Raw genomic sequence first — 18,956 nt, 5'->3', positions numbered from 1 at the left:
AAACGTGCCCTTTGTGCAGCCCTAAAATGGGGCTAATAAAAGTGAATGAATGAATGGATTGGCTGGTTCTGCTGTAACCATTTGTTTTCAGTCCTGCCTCTCCTGAGGCATCTTTTTAGCCAGTTGGAAGCAAATTTCTTCCTCGTCTGTTTGGACATGAATTATTGTTCTTGCCAAATGTTACTTGAATCTTGCTTCAAAGTGCTGTACACCAAAGTGACATCCCAGCCGCATGGATGAACCCTTCTGACAGCCTGAACTGGAGGATGAAATGTTTAACCAGCACACAGACAGACACGGAGATCCTCCCTGTCACATCACACCTGGGAATATTCATCGTTGTGACTATCCCTGTGGGTGTGTTTGCTATCCTGGGTGGCATTGAAAGAGAGGATGATGGTCTCACGGTAGTGCCCTGCTCAACACGTATGAATTGATCACCTTAATTGATTCCTTTGGTTAAATGACATGGATTTATCTGTACTTACTGAGACAGGGTTTATACTAGTAGAAGGATTGAGAGATTCGTATGCAGAAATAAGGGAATATACTTAGTGAGGAGAGAGAAGAGTATGCTGGGGTGTGTGTGTGTCTAGTCATGATTATGGTCTTGGAATAAAGCAGTTAATGGCATTATAGGCTCATCAGTCAAAGCTGCTGCATATAAAATCATGTCTTGGCATTTCTCTGGTGCCTTTGCAGTCAACAGAGAGGCTTCATTTCACCAGGACCTTCATTTTGCCTTGTCGCGGCAGAGCATGCTACCTTGTGACATCTGAGGGCATGGGGGCACAGATGGGTCTAGGTTGGCTCCGCCCATGTCTTGGCTGTATTTTGGGAGAGGTGGTGTGTGCACCATCTCCTTGTGTATATTTGTTCTGTAACTAAACCACAGATGGGCAAGTAAGGAGGGTGTCCTTGTGCTGTCCAGCAACTCCCACCCTGCTCTCCTCAGTCTGCATCAGTGGTGGATGAGGATTGAAGGTTGAGCTGTAGAGTACACCCAGCCTACAATGTTGGTGCAGCCAGCTGAATTCCTTGGCAAAGATATCCTTTTTCTGGGCATCTCCTACTGCTGCTAATACCAGCTCGGGTCCGCCAGGCTGAGCAACGTGGAAAAGGCTGGTATAGCTAGTTCCTGTGGTTGCTGGTATTTTGAACACTGAGAGCTAGATTCTTCACCTCTAATTTCAGATACTTTACTGAAATGCTGTAGGTGGGAGCCCAGTTACCTTAGTCAAGACAGAGGTAAGCACCTCTGGAGACTGATTCAGATCTTGTGGTGGGTGAATTAGCCTTGGAGGGATGAGTCTTTCCCTGTTGTCTTCAAGTGCGGAGAGCCGGGAGAAGTGCTGCCTTGGGTGTCTGAGTTAAACAGTTATAATCTGTTGATCATAGGCTGAGCTTGTGGGTTTTTTTAGACCTGCTTTAAACAGAGCAAGGTGCTGTCATGTTAGCAGTTCTGATATCCCACTGGGTGGGAACCCCAGATTCCACTGCCCAGCACCAAGATTCTCTGTCCACAGGGCCTCTGCCAGCCCTCACCCAGCTCAGAAAGTTCCTACTTGTCTTCGGTCCTTCTTACAGATGTGTAGATTCAAAGCACCAATAGCAAAAGCATTGGGGAAGTGAGAAATGTGTTAAAATGAATGAAGAAAAGCAAAGTCAAGCTTTAAAAGCAAATTGGTAGATCCTGAGGATACCTGTAGTAGAAGTATGAGCATGCTATGTGCTGTGGAAGGACTTCATAGCTCTGTGTTGCAGTCTTTCTGGCCAAGAACTAGCATTGATAAGCAGTAAGAATTTCTTACGGATTTTGGTGGAAACTTTTTGTGGGGAAGTTGAAGAAGAAGGAATTAAAATTATAAACTGAATTTCTGTTAGAATGTATCTGTTATAGTGGTAAAACCCTCAGCTGATGAACTGAGGAAGCTGTTTTGTCTTTTTGGTGTAACAAGAAGCATGATCTAGGGTACCTTAAGGAAATTCATGAATCTACAGGTGCACTGTTCCTGATTAGAAAAATCTAATTTTGATAAAGAAACTGACAATTTGAGAAGACTTGTCTGTTCATGAGAATTTTTTTTTTTTTTCAAATACCATTTTTATTCTGTTGGAGTCTGTGTCTGAAATGAAATTGGTATTTCTTCTCTTTGTAAGCAAGCTGAACCTCATCCCTCCAGCCATTTGGGATTAGGAAGTTCATGGAATGATCTGCTGGCCTTTTGCAGGCCAGGAAGTTTCACCTTTCCCAGCTTTTTTAACTTAACTCCTCTGGCTGTTGCTGAGCCTAGAGATCGAAAAAGACAGCTTGGATATCTAATCCATCCCCACATCACAGCCAGCTGCTCCTTGCAGTTGATTTGTTATTATTGTCCTCAGATAAAATCTAATCAAGCCCAGTGTGGTCAGAGGGACTCCATCAACTATCAGAAGCTCCCTAGCAGGGAAAGCTGTTTAGAGGTTCCTTGTCAGAAGGAGGAATAATAATAATAATAATAATAATAATAATAATAATAATAATAATTTCTATTCAAGTGCTTTAAACTGTGATTTACATTCATAGGTGATTTTCTTACTGCCTTACAGTACTACTTTTTGAGGAAAAAAGTGTTTAAATCTGTGTCTTGTAGATGGGAGGGAGTGTGTTCTGTCTAGGGCAATGGAAATCTGTAGTAGGTTTGGGAGCTGGACCACGCTCATTGCAAAGCCCTGTGCATAACCTCAAGGTTATTGTCCTTTCAAAAGCATCAGTGGTGACAACAGTCTGTTCTGCTCACAGTCAGGGCTCTGCCATTAAAAAAAAGGGAAATATACCCTGGTGTCTTTATTTAAAAAAAAAAAGAAAAAAAAAAGAACAAAACAAAAACAAACCCAAACCAACCAAACAAAAAACCCCACAAACAAAAAAAAACCACCAAGAAACAAAACAATATCATCCATCAATTTTTTTTCTGACAAAAAGAGTGTGAGTCTCTGCTAATGAAAAATATTAAAATTCCAGGTGTTCTGTACAATAAATAATAACATGAGCATGAACCTGGCTTCCCACAATCACCACCAAATCATCAATATAGCTCTTTTTGTTCAGCTTGTTTTGAACTTTGCCTATTTCCTTCAGCTATGCAGATATAAATAAATAATTCCACTTGATAAAGGTCTGGGAATGCTATGCTTTAAAAGATAAGAAAGCTTTGAAGGGAAATTGTTTTTAAATCCATAACATTTGTATGCTGTTCACTGTTCATACTGAGCAGAAATTCATTCAGTTGGCAGTTAACCAGCCCTATTTTATTCTTATTCTGTGTTCAACCTATCCTTCTCCTGGGGACATCTAACCTTATGTGTAATTACCTCTCTGAGAGTGGGAAGGAGGCCTAAATAACCTTCCTAACAACTAAATAAATGCAGAGATCCCTGGGACAGGTTATCAGTTGGATGCTGGTGGCAGAGCTATCAGGAACGGTGTGCCTGAGCCATGAAGAATTTCAAGACTTGAGCTGTTTTTGTTCCAGCATTGGGCCAAAGAACTAGAATTTGAAATGTTTTCAGAAAACCAAAACAAAACACCTTGGATTTTCAGATTATTTTTGTTTCTTTGATAGCTTGGAAATAAGAGTGATGAATTTTAACAGTGATGGTGGCTTTTTTTCTCTCAAGGTCTGTCCAAGTCACTTGGTCTCATTGAAGGCTATGGTGGACGTGGTAAAGGTGGGCTTCCAGCCACCCTCTCCCCTGAGGAGGAGGAGAAAGCAAAGGGACCACATGAGAAGTACGGCTACAACTCCTACCTCAGTGAGAAAATTTCACTGGATCGTTCCATACCAGATTATCGTCCAACCAAGTAAGTACCAGTGGCTCCATGAAGGAGTGCACATGTTTAGGTGTCATCTGAGAGCCAGGAATGATGGTTGCTTTCATATTCTCATGTGATACTGTTTGCTCTTCCCTCCTTAGCGTTCACAGGGCCATGCTCAGTAATGAGAAACCAATGTAGTTTGGCTGAATCTGAGATAGTTCATAAAGACAATTTATAGGGGGGGGGGGGTTGGGGGGGGAAGCTAATTTCTTCCCACTCTTCTCTCTCTTGCTTTTTATTTTCCTAAAGCAATACATTATTTTGGCTGATGGTAATGTGATCAGAAGCTCACGTCTGCTTTCGTAAGCAAAGGGCTTTTCACTGAGCTATTGGCCTTTGGTGTTTATTATCCTGTAAATGTGTGCAAGGACTCTCCCTTTCTCCTCCCTTGTCAGCTCCTTCATGTCCCTGCAAGACCTCCAGGGCTCTCCAACTGCCCTTGCGCTCCTCCCAGCGCAGTCCTCCTCCTGGGACAGTGCTGTGGGATCTCCTGTTGATCTCTAAGCAGCCCAGAGAGGTTGCTGTGAGGGAGGGGGTAGAAGCACTTTAACTGTTTGCCACTGCAGTGGTGGAGGAAGGCATGAGAAAAAGCTTAAAATACCAGTCAGAAAGAGTAACACCTCCTGAGCAGTGACACCTCTGAGCAGACACCACTGAAGGGAGCCCAATGGATCAGGCAGCAATATCCTTTCTCTACTATTTTTCCCGAATGACCTTTCAAAATGATGGTGATGGTGATGTTTACCTGCTAAGCACCATAGAAGAATAGACTTTAAATGAGATGCCAAATCATTTTGTTAGGAGTGTGAGAAAAGACATGCTGTAAGTTTATCTTTATGAAAGTTAATTTTAGATATGGCTAGCAGAGTGTTCATCGAAATAGGAAAGTGTCACTTTGTCCAGGCCTGGAGTGAAATCCCTGATAAAAAAAATGAGCTGAGAGAGATTTAGATTCTGAAAGATACATGTCCAATGCCTGTGTCATTAGGACAGTGACAAAGCCATTGCTTGGCATCTGCAAACCATTGAAAATCATGCAGCAAGGGGATGCAGCTACATGTCTTCAGCATACTGGCAAATTGTTAAGGATGTGAGAGCATTGGAGAGCTTTTGTTCCTTCACTTCTCTGCATGCTGCATGAATTTCAAGCAGCCACTCAGAGTTTCCAAGGCTGTCAACCACTGACAATAGAAATATTTGGATGAGTTTTCAAAGGAATGGAGGCCCAGCCTCCAATTCTGCTGGTAGGGTTCGTCTGGACAAAATGAATTGCACCTTTGGCTATATGATATGCAAATCCCACTACAATGACAAATCCTTGAAGTGAGACCTCCTCTAGCAGTTACCTGAGTCTGAGCTTCTCATTTTCATTTCTCATCTGGAACTCTGACTTCTAGCAGAGCCAGCATTACTTTGTGAGGATTAATTTGAGAAGTAATGTTTTTTCAGATCTGTTGGGGAAGAAAAGGATTAATTCTGACATTTTTAGGTTTGCATTGTATTCTTCCTGAGTGCCACTATCCATCATTTCACAGGAGGGTGGTGGAGAGGACAGAGCAGACACAGCAGTTTATTAAATGCATCATTTTGGAGCTGGGCTAATACTTTGGAGAGAATTTGTGGGTACTGACTGCAGCTGCATAACTTAGTCTCTTTTACCTATGTAAGAACTTCAGAAGCGTGTTTTGGTTATTGGTTTGGGTTTGTTTTTTGTTTTTTTTTTTAAGGGATCAATTGTCTTGGTATTGTAAGAGAGCAGTTGGTCTGGTTATGAAATAGGCTTGAGTTTGCTGGAGGATTTGAAAAGTTTCAGCTTTTTCTACTTCTGACTTTAAGATCCATTCGCTATTTTGTGCATGCAGTTTTATGGCTGATTTTATGAAGGGTTTAATACAAACCATTTAAGTCAAGTATCCTGGTCTCTGATTAAAATAGATTCAAGTCAAAGGAAATTAGCCTAAATGGTTTTGAAATTGCAGCATTAGTGGGGAAAAACTGTTGAAAACCCTCTAGCTGATAAGCATTACAAAGCATGTATTAGTTTTAAATATAATAGTGAAGCCTGTTTGGTTCAACTAAAGGCTGTTCAGCATCCGGAATGCTGATGGACTCGGACTGTTCCTAGCAGTGGCTGTCACTCATGTGTTCTTTCCTTTTAATTTTCTCTTTTTTTAAAGAAAAAGATTAATGTGGTTAAGTGTCACTCTCCTGAGTGCTGAGCTTTGCTCGATCAGACCTCTTAGTCCTTCTCCTGCCCCCTCTTTGTGACTGTGGCCAAAGTGGAGTAAGGGGAGTTCAGGGGAAATTTGGTATGTTTTGTAATCTTTCTGTATTTGGGCTCCTTGCTTCTCATGGTCAGCATCACTAAGGGTTTGGAGATGCAGGTGTCCCTGCTCAGAGTGATTGGCAGGCAAATGCTGGCAATGAGGAGGCATCATGAGTCCCAGCTGATGGCTTTCGAGTCCCTGCCCAGAGGCACCAGAAAGGGTGGAGGCGTGTTTCCTTGGAGAAGATGGTCCAAGAGGTGTGGGATACAGGATGGTGCCTAGGCAAAGGTAAGGTCTTTCCCAGGGGCAGGAGTGGGGGCAGAATACCTTGCTTGTCTTGATTTGGGGAATTGTGGTGTCTCTTTTTGGTAGTTTGGATTATCATCTTTGTTTTGGTTATAAAATGCAGTTTATTTGAGAGGTTTTCTTTTCTTTTCTTAAAATCTGAGGCTGCTCGCCTAGGCTGAAGGTAGAAAGTCTACCCTGCTGTTCACCACTTGAGCAGTATTGGGTTTTATGCTGGAATGATTCCCCAAAAAGTGCTGCTGATGGTATGGATACATGAAATAAAGTGTGTGGTACTGACACCATAAGGGAGCTGTGCCTGTAAGACCTTAGTCTTGAGCTTATTAATATAGATGTTTCTGATCCTGGCCTTCTGCTGAGTAGGAGGGGTTGTGTTGGGTGTGCATTTCAATGTGCTTTTAGAGTGAATCAGGTAATGGTATTACATTTTGGATGACCGAGAAAACTACTCCTTTGGCTAAAATAAGGGTGGAATAGTATTTTGGTACAAGGGACCTTATTACAAGTCTTGCTGCAGAACAGTGCCATAACGAGATAGGCATAGGCAACACGTTTCTATCTTGCTTGATTAGGTTTTTGGACTTTAAGATGAGATTCCTGCGTGTTCTGGAAAACAATTACTGCTTCTAGGTTGGAAGTACCCAAGGTGCTGCCTTCAGACTGCAGGACTTCTATACAAATCTCCAAAAAAATGAGCCGGAGAGATTTTCTTCAGTTTTCTGCAAAAACTGTGAAGGACAAGGCTGATCTGTGAGTTTTATTGTTGATAAAATTCACAGCATTTTCTGCTTGCCTATGAAGGATGGGGGGGGTTAAGAAGACATGTTTTCTTTATTGAAAGTGAAGCATATTTACCTGGGATGCTAGGGGCTGTGTAACGTTGCCTGATTTGGTACTAGATTTTATGCACTGCTATTTTATTCTGTGATGTATGATTTAATGGGAACCCCTCCTACGTCTAGCAGGAAAATAAAAATTGCTGTGTTAGATCAGTCTGCCTGTCCATCTTATCCAGTATCTAATCTCTGATAGTGGAATTACCAGATGCTTCAGGTTGAAGAAATCATATTAAGGATAACTATGAAATAATCTGCCCATCTGGTATAGTCTGTCTTCTCTATTCTCTCTTTTCAATCCTGTCTAATATAAATGTGGAGTTCTCATTATCTCTTTAAAAGTCTGTTCCTTTCTGGAATCCTGCTAAGCTCTGATTCAGTGGTATTTTATGGCATTATGGGATTAAGGAGTAGATTTAAGAAAAATAATACCCACAATTGTTAGGACTATTGAATCACTGGGTGAAGATGACATATTCCTGCTGCTGCAAATCTCTCAACAGCTGTTCACGTGCAGGCAAGCTTCAAGATATTAAAGGGAAGAGGAAAAATGGTGTAAGTGGTAAGCAACTTCCACAGTGTGATTTTTTTCAGATGTTTTGAGGGCTTCCTAGCCAGGAGACCCTACCCTTTCCTCCTGCCTGCCTTGTGGGCCCTGCATATGGGTCAGGCAAAGCATGGCAAAAGTCTGGTGGTGTGTATCAGGAGCATGATCTGCTTTTGTGTTTTCGCAGCATGCACCTGGTAAAAGGTTCGCATTTACTAGCTGGGCAACATGGCCTTAGAGCAATGTCCTGGGTAGAGTTATACCATCACCTGGAAGCCATTGCTGAAGATTAAACAGTTACATATCACTGACTTGATTTTAATTTTTCCCAGTGGTGTGTTTGGGGATTGAGTCAGAGTCATTACACTCAAGGGTCTCAAGTGGCTGAATCACCCGTTTATTTCTGTAGTTGCCTTCCTTGGGAGCCTGGGAGCAATTGGGCTTTTTAGCACCATCTGGCTTTAGCTAGTTTTATTACCAGACGCTTTTGTGTAGCAGCAAGTTGAAAGTCTTTCTTTAGGATATAGTGGAAAAGACAGAGTTTTAGAGAAGGCTTTGGGTTGTTCTTTGACAACTTAACTTAAAAGGAACTAAATTCATTCCTGATTTTATTTTTATTTAAAGTGGTCTGTGTGCGCCCTTTGGGGGCTCTTAGCATGTACATGCTGGGTGCTAGAACATTCTGGGGTAGAGGGAGCAAGCTGTAGCAGGAGGCACTGCTCCCTTTGGGGTCTTTCCCCACTCCTTGAGAGCCTCTTGCCCTCTGCCATGGGGCTACCTTTGGGACTCAGGTTATGGGGACGTTGCAGGGCCAAAGAATTGGATTTTGGTTTTATAATCAAAACTGCATGCATCTTTGGAAAGTCATGAACGTGGATGTGACTTAGATACATCAGGACTGTTCAGGAGGATGGGCCTTGGGAGACCTGCAATTCAGTCTCCTGCCTAGGAGACCACACCTGCCTTCACATCTCTCTTGTGCGGAACCCAAAATGTTCTCGTCCTGTGCTGGACACTAGCTGTATCTGCTCTCACAGGCTTCCCCTGCAGACTGCAAGACTGGGAATGTTTTGTACTGCAAGGCTCAGCCTGTGCCCTGTGATTGGCTCTGATGGGGTTCAGGAAAGTTTCATGTGCCATCATATTTATTTTCTTGTGAAGAGCAAATCTCTTCCACTGTGGAAATAACTAAAAAGACCTGGCTTTGCAGGTGCCTTTGCCTCCGTTTTCTCTTGTACCAAGATGCTGAAATGAGGTACTTTCTCAGCACATATCACTACTTGGTCAGGAGACTGCCCTGGTTTGTGCTTCATACATCTGGCATCACATTTTGTCTTAGCATCTCATTTCTTCCCCAGAACAGAAGGCATCCAACCTCCTTCAATCTTTGCTTGAAGCAAAATGCTTTTTTTGCCTTTCACCCCTGCCCAAACAAGCATATTCTTTTTGGTAGACATGGCTGAGATCTGCAAATATTACTGGAGCAAGTGAGAGATCTCTTTATTGGTGGTTTCCTCAAGTTTTTAGTAGCTGGAATGTTCCTGGAGTTGCACATTTGTGATATTTATACCAGTTCCTTAGTCATGTCCTGCCCTAGGGTGTTTAGCCAGGCTTGATGAAATGAGTCTGAGGAGAAGGACAGCGCTTAGGAAGACAAAAACAAATGACTTGAATTATGCTGGTGATATTTGCTGGGAAATAGTGTTTCATGACTGTTTATTTGTAGTCATTGCTGTTTACTACAAACAAAGAAGGTCAAAAGAGCTCTTTCTCTGTTGCGTGCACAATAAGTTATTTTACCTTTCGCAAAGAGGTTTGTTTTTGTTTTGTTTGTTTGGTTTTTTTTTTTTTGCAATCCTATGTACAAGCAATAGCAAGGAAGAGAGAGGCAAGACGTAGTGATTTTTCTTCATCAAATAATGGAAGGAAAAACTAGTGAGGAATCAAGACAGTGTAAGAAGGAGAAAAACCATTTCAGATGTGAAATTCTCTTTGAATAGCATGTGGGAGTGTATTAAAAGATACTCTTACGTCTAGGGAGAAGTCAGAACTAGTTGTGTATCTTCTCTCCTACTAGATAGTTGCGGGTCTGATCCAGCGTTGTGTGAAGAACACTCTTGCCCTTGGCTTTTTATGGCTTCAGCCGTAAAAAAAGGAAGAGTAGTATTTTCCAATACTTGGAAAGATGCCACATGAAAATTTTCTGGGAGAGCAAGTAAAGAAATCGAGCAGTGAGTATCTGTGTCAAAGCTCTGGCATAAAGGAAATGTGCCTCAGAACAGGGCTCACCAAAACTAGATCAGTTTTGCAACTCAGAGACAGGTTGCCAGATTTTTTCTGTCCATGCATGCCATCCTGCCCAATCTGTCCAATCTCTGTGTAGCTTTAGGCATTTTTATTCTGCCAGGCTGCACAAGTTCCTGGTGCTCTCCAAAGGAATGCTTGAGGTTGTGCCAAATCTGTCCCCTCTCTGCTCTGAAGGTCGTAGGGGTAGGAAGATACTTGTAAGCCCAGCTTCAAACCTGAGACAATTTTGTTTTTCTTTCTCCGGCATCATCAAGGTACTGGCGATCTGAAGAGCCGCCACTGTTGTGTTGTGTGTGCAGGCCCTGCCTGGCGCCGAAGCTGCGTGCACCACCTGCCTCTCCAGGGACAGTGCTGCAACTTTTGGTGACTTTTGGATGATATGCACTAGAGGAAAAAGCTGCTTTATCGCTGCATTGCTTTTCCAGTACTAATACAAACCAGGGTGCTATTGAATAAATGCTGGTATTGATCTTTATTCCTCAGTGCATACCAATATGCATGTATTGGAGAGATTGTTACTGGACTTCCAGTAATTCTTTTTTTTGAAAAATGGGCAAGTAAAGTCTCTGAAGACACACTTTTCCAGCTGCGCTTGGTATTTGCTGGTTATTTTTTATGCCTACTACTGTGACATCTTAGAGGGACCCAGCTCCATGGCACAGAGCACTGTGGTGCCTTGCACACACATGCAGGCAGATAGGGTTGGCTCCAGTGAGAGCTATGAAAAATCACCTTAGAACTGAAAGTATCTGACTTCCTACTGAAAAGTTTAGGGGTTTATTTTTTATTTCTATTCTGGATTTAGATAGGGACGTAGGATAACTTTATTTTTCTTTTTTTTCTTTTGAAGTAAAGGTCATTGAGGTGTACTTTGTCTGACAACTACGTGTGCTCTGTATGGAGTCAGAAGTGTGTCAAAAGCCTTTGGTGCTTAGAAGTCCCAATACCTTCTTTAAACTCGGTCAGTAAGAAAGTGCTTTTGGGGAAGTAACTCTAGAATTTGTTTAGTGGTTGTTAGGAGATTCTCTGACTATCGTTATGCTGCATAGTGTAATCTTGAAACACTGTGACCATGGATTTATATATATATGGTACCTAATTTTTTTTTATGCAATAGATTCCACTAATTGTCGATTTTCCTGACTACAAAATTATTCCTTATTCTTGTAAGTTTGGAACATGATGCTTCAGGGAAGACTTCTATCTGTGAAGTGTGCTATAAAACATTTACTAATGTAAACCTAAGTATTAAATGCACACTTTGGCAGAGGATGGGATTAGTATAATTTAACAACTTGCTTTTGTGCTCTTCTGAATTCTGGTGCTGAAAAATACCTGTGTTATAAATACTTCTACTAAACTATACTTAGGAAAATAAATGAACCAAATTAAGCTTTGGATACACTTCTTTTAAGTTGGCTTCCAAAGGAATCAAAGCTTGTGTGTTTGTGCTACCGATTTGCTTCCATGTATTGCAGAGGGCTTTTCTATTGCCACGGGAGCTTTTAAATAGGTTGCATATTCACAGCCAAACCAGGCAGAGGTATGAGTCAAACACTGGTGTCTGACAACGGTCCTGAAGTAATTTATTTAGTTTTCCAGTATCCACGGCAGTCTGTGTGTGTTGGCTCGCTTGGCTGGTGGGTTGTTGCCTTGAGCTGCCGATCTGAACATGTGCAGCTCTCTGGGATGGGGTGACCTGGGCAGTGGGTGAGCTTGTCCTGCAGTCAGTGGCTTGGAGATCCTACACCGAAGATATCCCAATGACTCTTTTTCTTCATGTGTGAAGTAGCTTGTGCGCATAGGGAGAGATGGGTAAGTGGATGTGCCACTCATAATTGCTCTGGCTTTTATGTCCCTTAGATCTGTCTGAACCTAATAACTTTATTACAAGAGCCCCTCACAAAAATAAATCCTGTTCTGCACATTTTGTTTTTACAACTTAGTAGATCACTTCTTGTTAGAACTTGCTGAGTAAGTAATGTGCATTTAGAAATGCCTGTATATCCCTAAATATTTAAATTGTAATCTGTATTTTTGATACTCTAATTCTAAAATATAAAGCATAACACTTCTGAAAAATACTTAATGGAAATAAGGTAGGTGCTTTAAAAAACAAATTTTGTGGGGAAATGTGGGGAGTTTTAGAGCTTTAATGATCAGAAATAGTTTATGAGAATCTAGTGTTCTGAATCTATAAACGCTAAAGTGTACCAGACAGCATTAGGTCTTTTAAGATGCTTGGATAATAGAAAATGGTTTGCTTTTCCATTTACTTCATAGGGTAGACACAATTGATTTAATATTGATAATCCCTTTTGCAAGAAGACATGTGCAACTGAATCAGCAAAATACAAACTAAAATAAGCAATCAATGAATGGAGCATGATTAGGAAGTGGCAATATGAATAGCAGTCTGAACACTTGCTTTCTCTTAAGCTTGTTCATAATCTTTACAAAAGCCAAATGAAGATCAATTCATTTCCTGGTGAAGCTTTATTTTTGTGAGTAGAACATGAATGAAGCTTGTTTGAAATCAATATCTTTAGTTTGTAGAATTACTTGTCACCAGTTCAGAAGGATATGCAAGGTTTTTCCTTTCCTACTGAGATTTAAAGACAAAAAGCAGTACAGGTATGTAAGTAACAGCTGAGAAGCAGTGTGTGTGACTGGATTGAGGAAACTTGAGCAAGCTTGAACCTGCCTGTGTGTGTGCGCACATGCTATGCGTGTAGACAGCAGAAGATTGTAACATGATTTATAATGTATTGTATTTCAGACACAGTCCTTTGCAGCCCAGTGATGAGTAAATCATTCAATCCAATCAGTGCACCATTGATATATAAGAATTCACCTCCCAGGTTTTCAGCTGCATCAATGCAAAGTACGTATTGGTTTTCTGTGGCAAAGCAGAGCGTGCACTGGGCCAGGAGGGGATCTGTGAATAGCTACTGGCTGTGGGCAGAAGAGCAAAGCCAAATCTTGGATGTGTATTACTGTGTTAAGTTTGGCTGTGCAGGTGGGAGAAGATTTTGTGTGCAGTTCTGTGTTAGGTCTTGTGAGAAGTGGGTAAAAGTCAGATGGCATTCATAAGATGAGGAGGAGAGGGAAGAAGGCTCCTGAATTTTGCTGCTGTGTGGTTTTCAGGCATACATCCAAACCTCTGGTGTGTATAGGTAAATGACAAGTATGTATCGGGAAGGTGTAGACCATGTGCCATTATATGTATTTCCATACATGTTTGCTGTTTGTGTTTTTTGTCTGCTTACATCAAGTATATCATGGCCACTGCTGCCTCAAAATCCATCTAATAAGGCAGTCTGTATTTACAAGCTGAAGTTGCAGTATACATCTTTCTCCTTTGGGGGCTGGTGGTGGTGGCAGGGTGAGAAAGGAGCTGAGTTCGTGTGTCAGGCTTTAGATACTCCTGTTAGTGTCTCTGTTGCAGCAGAAAAAAAATGTATAGCCTTAAATCGTGTTCTCTGGGCTTAAGTAATAGTAAAAGACTTTCTAAAGTGTCTATGCTAGGTAGCTGTGTTTCTGTTGTCATTTGGATCTCTGCAGAGAAAGTCAGGCATTGAATAGGCATAGCAAAAAAGGTCTGATACCCAACTCTTGGGTCATCTCCAGCTCATCACTAAAAATTACAGTACAGTTTTTTTATTCTTAACCCTGTAGCAATTCAGCTCTTGTTTGACTGGCTGTATTGGGTTGAATCCCTCCCTAAACTACTGAGTAGGCATGTAAGTGGTGTTACTGTTTTGCACTGGGGTAAACTGGAATGACCTTTCTCCTTGTATGCTCAGGCTCTGAGTTGGTTAGCTTTGTCTCCTGGTTTTGTCTCTCTTGTATTTTATTTTGGCAGAGGTGGAGAATGCAACCCGTAACAGTAGAAAAGCCATACAGGGGCAAATTTAACCATAGAATAGCAGTGGTGCTGTGGATCTTCATCTGGGGAATAAAGGGAAACTTCTGGAATATTGGGGTGAATGCTTCTGGCATATTGGAGTCGGCCTTTAGCATTTTTTGCACTAGGAAAAAAAAAAAAAAGTTGCATGAAAAACTAGAGTACAGGACAGTGTGTCCAGTCATTGCTTTTGAACTCTATCGCTACCTGCCTGTGTGGTCTTCAAGTTTATTAACTTCTCCATGCTTAATGTCCCCTATCATTAAGGGGGCACCAATATTTATAGCCAGTTAATTGCATTCAGTTAACTAGTACCTGAAATTAGAATACGAGTAGAAATGCAAATCAAAAGCAGCCCCATCTGCTATTTTTTGACTCTCTTAATATTGCTTGTGACTTGGGTTTTTTTTTTTTTTTTTTTTTGGTTTTTTTTTTTTTTTTTTTTTTTTTTTTTTTTTTTTTTTTTTTTTCCCAAATGAAGCAATACGTATCTCTTGCCAAATGGTGTGTTATCATGACCTCGCTGAGCAGCCTGCGCCACGTGGATGTGTGGGTGGGTTGCGGTGGTGCCGGCTCCGTGATGCTTGGGTTGTAGAGCTCTCCTTGTGTGACTTGCACCATGCAGAAATTTGCCAGGCAGGGCTGAGCGACACCCCTCTGCTGAGGCTGATGTAATTCTGGCAGCGGTTAAGTAAACTTACACAGTGATTTCTGTACATAACAGAAAAGGCTTAAAAACCTCTTCATCTTCCCAGTTCATAAACCCATCATCGGAGTGGATCTGTTATTACAAAAAAGAAGAGCTATCTCTAAAAATCCTTTGTGCCTTTTAAGTTCATCATTTTTATACTAGCTGTTCAGCAGTGGCATCGTTCCACCCTGTGTTCCAGGTAGCACAAGTGTTGGCCACTTTTCTTATTCATTGCTTTAAGTATGTACCAGGGATGTCAAAATCTTGAGTTCCCATGAGATCTATTCTAGTAAGACGCTCCTACAGTAAGGCTATATATCAAGGATTTCATTTTATATTTGGCAGGTAAGGCTTACAGCAGTGACAGTTTTATACCAACCTACCTGAGTAGAGCTGTGAACTTGTTGGTAAAGCTTGCTGGTGTGATTGCCACCCTGAAGTCACTGGCCTGGGAGGCTCACTTCATTGGACGTGACCATCTGAAAGTTCAGTCTAGGTCTGCCTGTGTTCAAGGGAGAAAAAAGGCTTTTCCACCTATCCAGAAAGATAGTTGCATCAGTCTGTTATACCAGACAGCAATATACTTACACCTCGGATAGAGGGGTCGAATAAATTGTCCTTTGGCAGTGTCAGTGTCTCTTCATTGACCTCGAAGGGAGCTTTGACTTCTTCCTTAGACTAGATGTCTCTTAATTAGCCACATCCAGTATTGTGTCTACATGATTGGCTACATGAGCAGTAGACACCTCTAATAGAGAATGTCAAAACATACACTGTTAATTTACATTTTTACATTACTGCCTTTCATCCCATGATCTCTGAGCACTTACAAGCTTGTAATTGTTGAGGATTTGGTTGCCCCTGTGTAGCAGTCAGTGTTCCTCTGCTTGATGGCACTGGCTGGCGCGGTGCCAGTCCTTCCTCAGTGGAGACACAGGGTCTGCTCAGCAGTTTGGTGATGAAGTCGAGAGCAGACCTTGCTTTGCAGCCTGATAGCTCAGGATCTGCACTGCATAGGAGGTCAGGGTGCTTCTCCCTTTGATGCGATGATGCCCGTCTTTGTAAAATGCTATAGACAGACATTTTCAAAGCCCGTTCCTTTGGTCCATGCCTATTTCGACATTATTCAGTGTTCAGTTCTGTTTGGAGGGGACTGTTTTAAAACAAACAGACAAAAAAATGCTCCTAAATTTTCTCCCTGTCAGATGTACTTTGCCTGGGATGACAGATGGACTAACAGACTGGCAGAGCCATTGCAGCAGGACCTGTGGGTTTTGTCCCTGAGCCCGTTGATGTCCTGTCACCTTGGGGTTGACCACTTAATTTCTGCATTCCTTCATTTGGAGCAATGGTAATGTTAACTTTGATCAACATCATGTGGTCCTTAAATCATTGATGCCTTAGTTAAGGGGAGAGCAGCCTCCTTCTCCTGAAGACTCTTGACAAACTGAGAGTCCCCAGCTCTGCTGTGGATGTCCATGCTGTCCAGATATGTCCAGGTGTGGCCCTGAAGGAGGCATGTTCACCTCCTTACAACATGGTCATGCAGGGCAAAGGCACTGGGCTCTGTCTAGCGTTACCTTGTCATGGTGTATTTTGTCACAGTGGGACTGAGGAGGAGCAGGCAAGGAGCCGGGCAGCTCGATGCAAGAAATAGATACAGTGGACATCATTACTTGTGCTATCCTGAAATGTACGTACCTGGTAATAGGCATGCATAGGCTGGCTGTGGGATTATAAACCACACTGTGTGTTAACCTGCTCTTGGGACCCTGCTCCACCAAGAGAGTAATGGGGTAAAATTGTTGGTACATTGTATTTGGGGGGTGCTCTGAAAGTGCAGTTTTGGGACCCAAAGGGTCAGAGCTTCCTAGGCACTGAGAAGTATATTGATAATTCTTTTAGTTGCAAGATAATGTTTGCTCTACCTTGCCTTTATAAGAGCTTAGTGAAACAGTAATCTGTATGATAGTAATTTTGGGGAGAATTCCACTTAATGTGCAGAAATTCTAACCAAGTTGTCTCTTACACGCCCTTAGCTTTAATGTTGCAGTTCCATATATCACTGTAGGAAAGGCATTTAAAAATGTATGAGTTTATTAAGTTGAACTCTGTCTGCTGCTGAACCGTGTTTTGTAGGAAAATCTACAAAATCCTGTAAAAGAGGTGCCAACATAGTTGAGCACTTTCATGATGCTAACAGTGTTTTTAAGGACAGTAAGTAACAAGAATCATTTATTCTACTAATCAAAAGAATATTTGCCTATTTAAATATTCAAACCCTCAAGCCTTAGACAAGAATGAAACGTCAGGAAGGGATAAGCTCCTGATAAGCACGTTAGCTGGATTTATTTTGTGTGGTGGCCAGCAAAGAAATGATTAATAACTATATGTCAGGAGCCAAATTGGGGAAAACTACTGGGTGCTCAGAATTAAAATTAAAAAGTGTGTGTGTGTGGAAATCCTAGCCACTGGAGTATGTAGGAGAGAAGGAAATCTTTGAAAACCCATCATCAGGATCTTCTTTTATGAAGAAGTGTGATCTCTGTAATCAGAACCACCAAATTCTTTGTCTGCCCTGTCTTCTTCCACAGGCACATAGGATCTGGGTTCCCCCATCCATTTTGTGCTACTGTACAACTGGCACAGGTTTTCCTGTCTATTTCTCTCTGCCCAGTTCGTGAGTGTTTATTATGTCTGATCACACAAAAAAGATGGAGAGGGGTCCAGTAGGACCTGCATTAGTAGCTACAGGAGTAGCTTCATAGGATGTGGGAGCAACATAGAGCCCTAAAGGCTTGGGGCATTCTGCAGACCATGGGTGTTCAACCTTCTTCATGGCAGTTCCTGCTGCTGGCATTTCAAAAGGACATGTAGAAGGGATGTCACCTTCATGCAGTGTGTGTGAATTGTGTCTTGAATAGCCCTAAAGTGCATTTCTGCAAGGATGAGTGATGGCGTAGTGTCAAAGCTAATGATGATGTAGCTATTAAATAGATACACTGGTCATCAATCAGCCTGAGTGCCCGTCAAGGCTAGCACAGAGGGCTTCTGCTCCTGAGACTCTGCCATGTGGCAGCAGAAGCAGTGGGTCCAATACCTGTATGTGGCCATCAATGTGTTCCCTAACTTAAGAGCGTAACACATTGCTGTATGCTTCCAAAAATTATCTCATCTGATGCTGCCTAATCCTTACCTGTGCCAGACATTAATCAGACCAATTAAATAGTTCCAATGGCTGGGAAAAAGCAGCCTACTGTTATTTTGTTGACCTTTTCTCCTGTGTGTATTTTTCATACTTGACATCCATCCAAAGCAGAGTAGAGCCTGGCCATCCTGCTTATAACATGGACGCTATACATAGTGTCCTTCGTATATTGGGTTACAGGGATGGGGAATCTTAGTGGCTTCATGCTGGTGGAAGGACACAAAGCAATGGGTAGGCCAGGGAGGGCTGACCATCAGCAGCGAGAAAGTAAGACGACCTTACTCGAAGGTGATATCAAGGTTTTACAGTAGAATTCTATGTTCCTGGTCTGCCAGTAATTCACTTTTGGGCAGTTGTGTGTGTTATTCTTCATCACCTCTTCAGCTGTCAAGTAGTGACCATTCCTGCACTGGTGGAAGTGGGAAACTTAAAGCCTGCACCACATTTAAGTCTCCAAACAGCATGTGCTACTTTCTTATAACAACAGTTACCTTGCACTGATGTTCAGAATGAGTAGGAGTTGGTCTTATCTAGTGCTGTTCTATAGGGTGGGACTTTGTGTTTTGGGGATTTTCAGCATGCTAGTGCCCTTTCCTGCTGTCCACAGCATATAGAAAGTTTTGCTAGCTCTTCTTGGTTATTGAATGTAAGTAGTTGGTAAAATTCTCCTGTGCTTTGTGGAGCACTAAACAGAGATGCTTTCTTCCCGATCAAGGATGTTGTATGTGTGGACAAGGTACCTGTGTGCTCTGCTGGCTGTCTCTGAGGTGGTGGTATGGGGCAGGGATATGTGCTACATTATGAGGTGAACAAGTTGCAGAGTAACTCTCTGGACTATGCCTATGCCTGCCTGCTAGGACAAGCTCTGCTGTTACTGTGACACTGGCTCAGAAGGTATTTTCCTCTGCTGTTTGCAGTGATGGTACCTGAGCCTGGCCTGCAGTGGCTGATTTGCCTTTTCTGCCTTTCTGCACTTGCATATATTTACCTTAAAAACAGCATTATCAGCCTGGAGCAGTTGAATAAAG

The 18,956-nt window shown here is 42.1% G+C and overlaps 1 protein-coding gene across 1 annotated transcript in view; it reads left to right on the top strand.

Annotated features, from left to right (window-relative positions):
* The window catches only part of GALNT17 (polypeptide N-acetylgalactosaminyltransferase 17), a 219,343-nt gene that overhangs the window by 52,823 nt on the left and 147,564 nt on the right, over positions 1–18,956 (top strand). The window contains exon 2 of the mRNA XM_030028668.1: positions 3,661–3,844. Within this exon, the coding sequence (XP_029884528.1) occupies positions 3,661–3,844 (184 nt within the window). The remainder of the gene's footprint in view (positions 1–3,660; positions 3,845–18,956) is intronic.

The sequence above is a fragment of the Aquila chrysaetos genome, chromosome 10, assembly GCF_900496995.4.
Source record: "Aquila chrysaetos chrysaetos chromosome 10, bAquChr1.4, whole genome shotgun sequence".
In the NCBI taxonomy this organism is placed as follows: domain Eukaryota; kingdom Metazoa; phylum Chordata; class Aves; order Accipitriformes; family Accipitridae; genus Aquila; species Aquila chrysaetos.
Note: the sequence above shows the minus strand (reverse complement) of the source record. Positions and strands in the feature narration are given on the sequence as shown.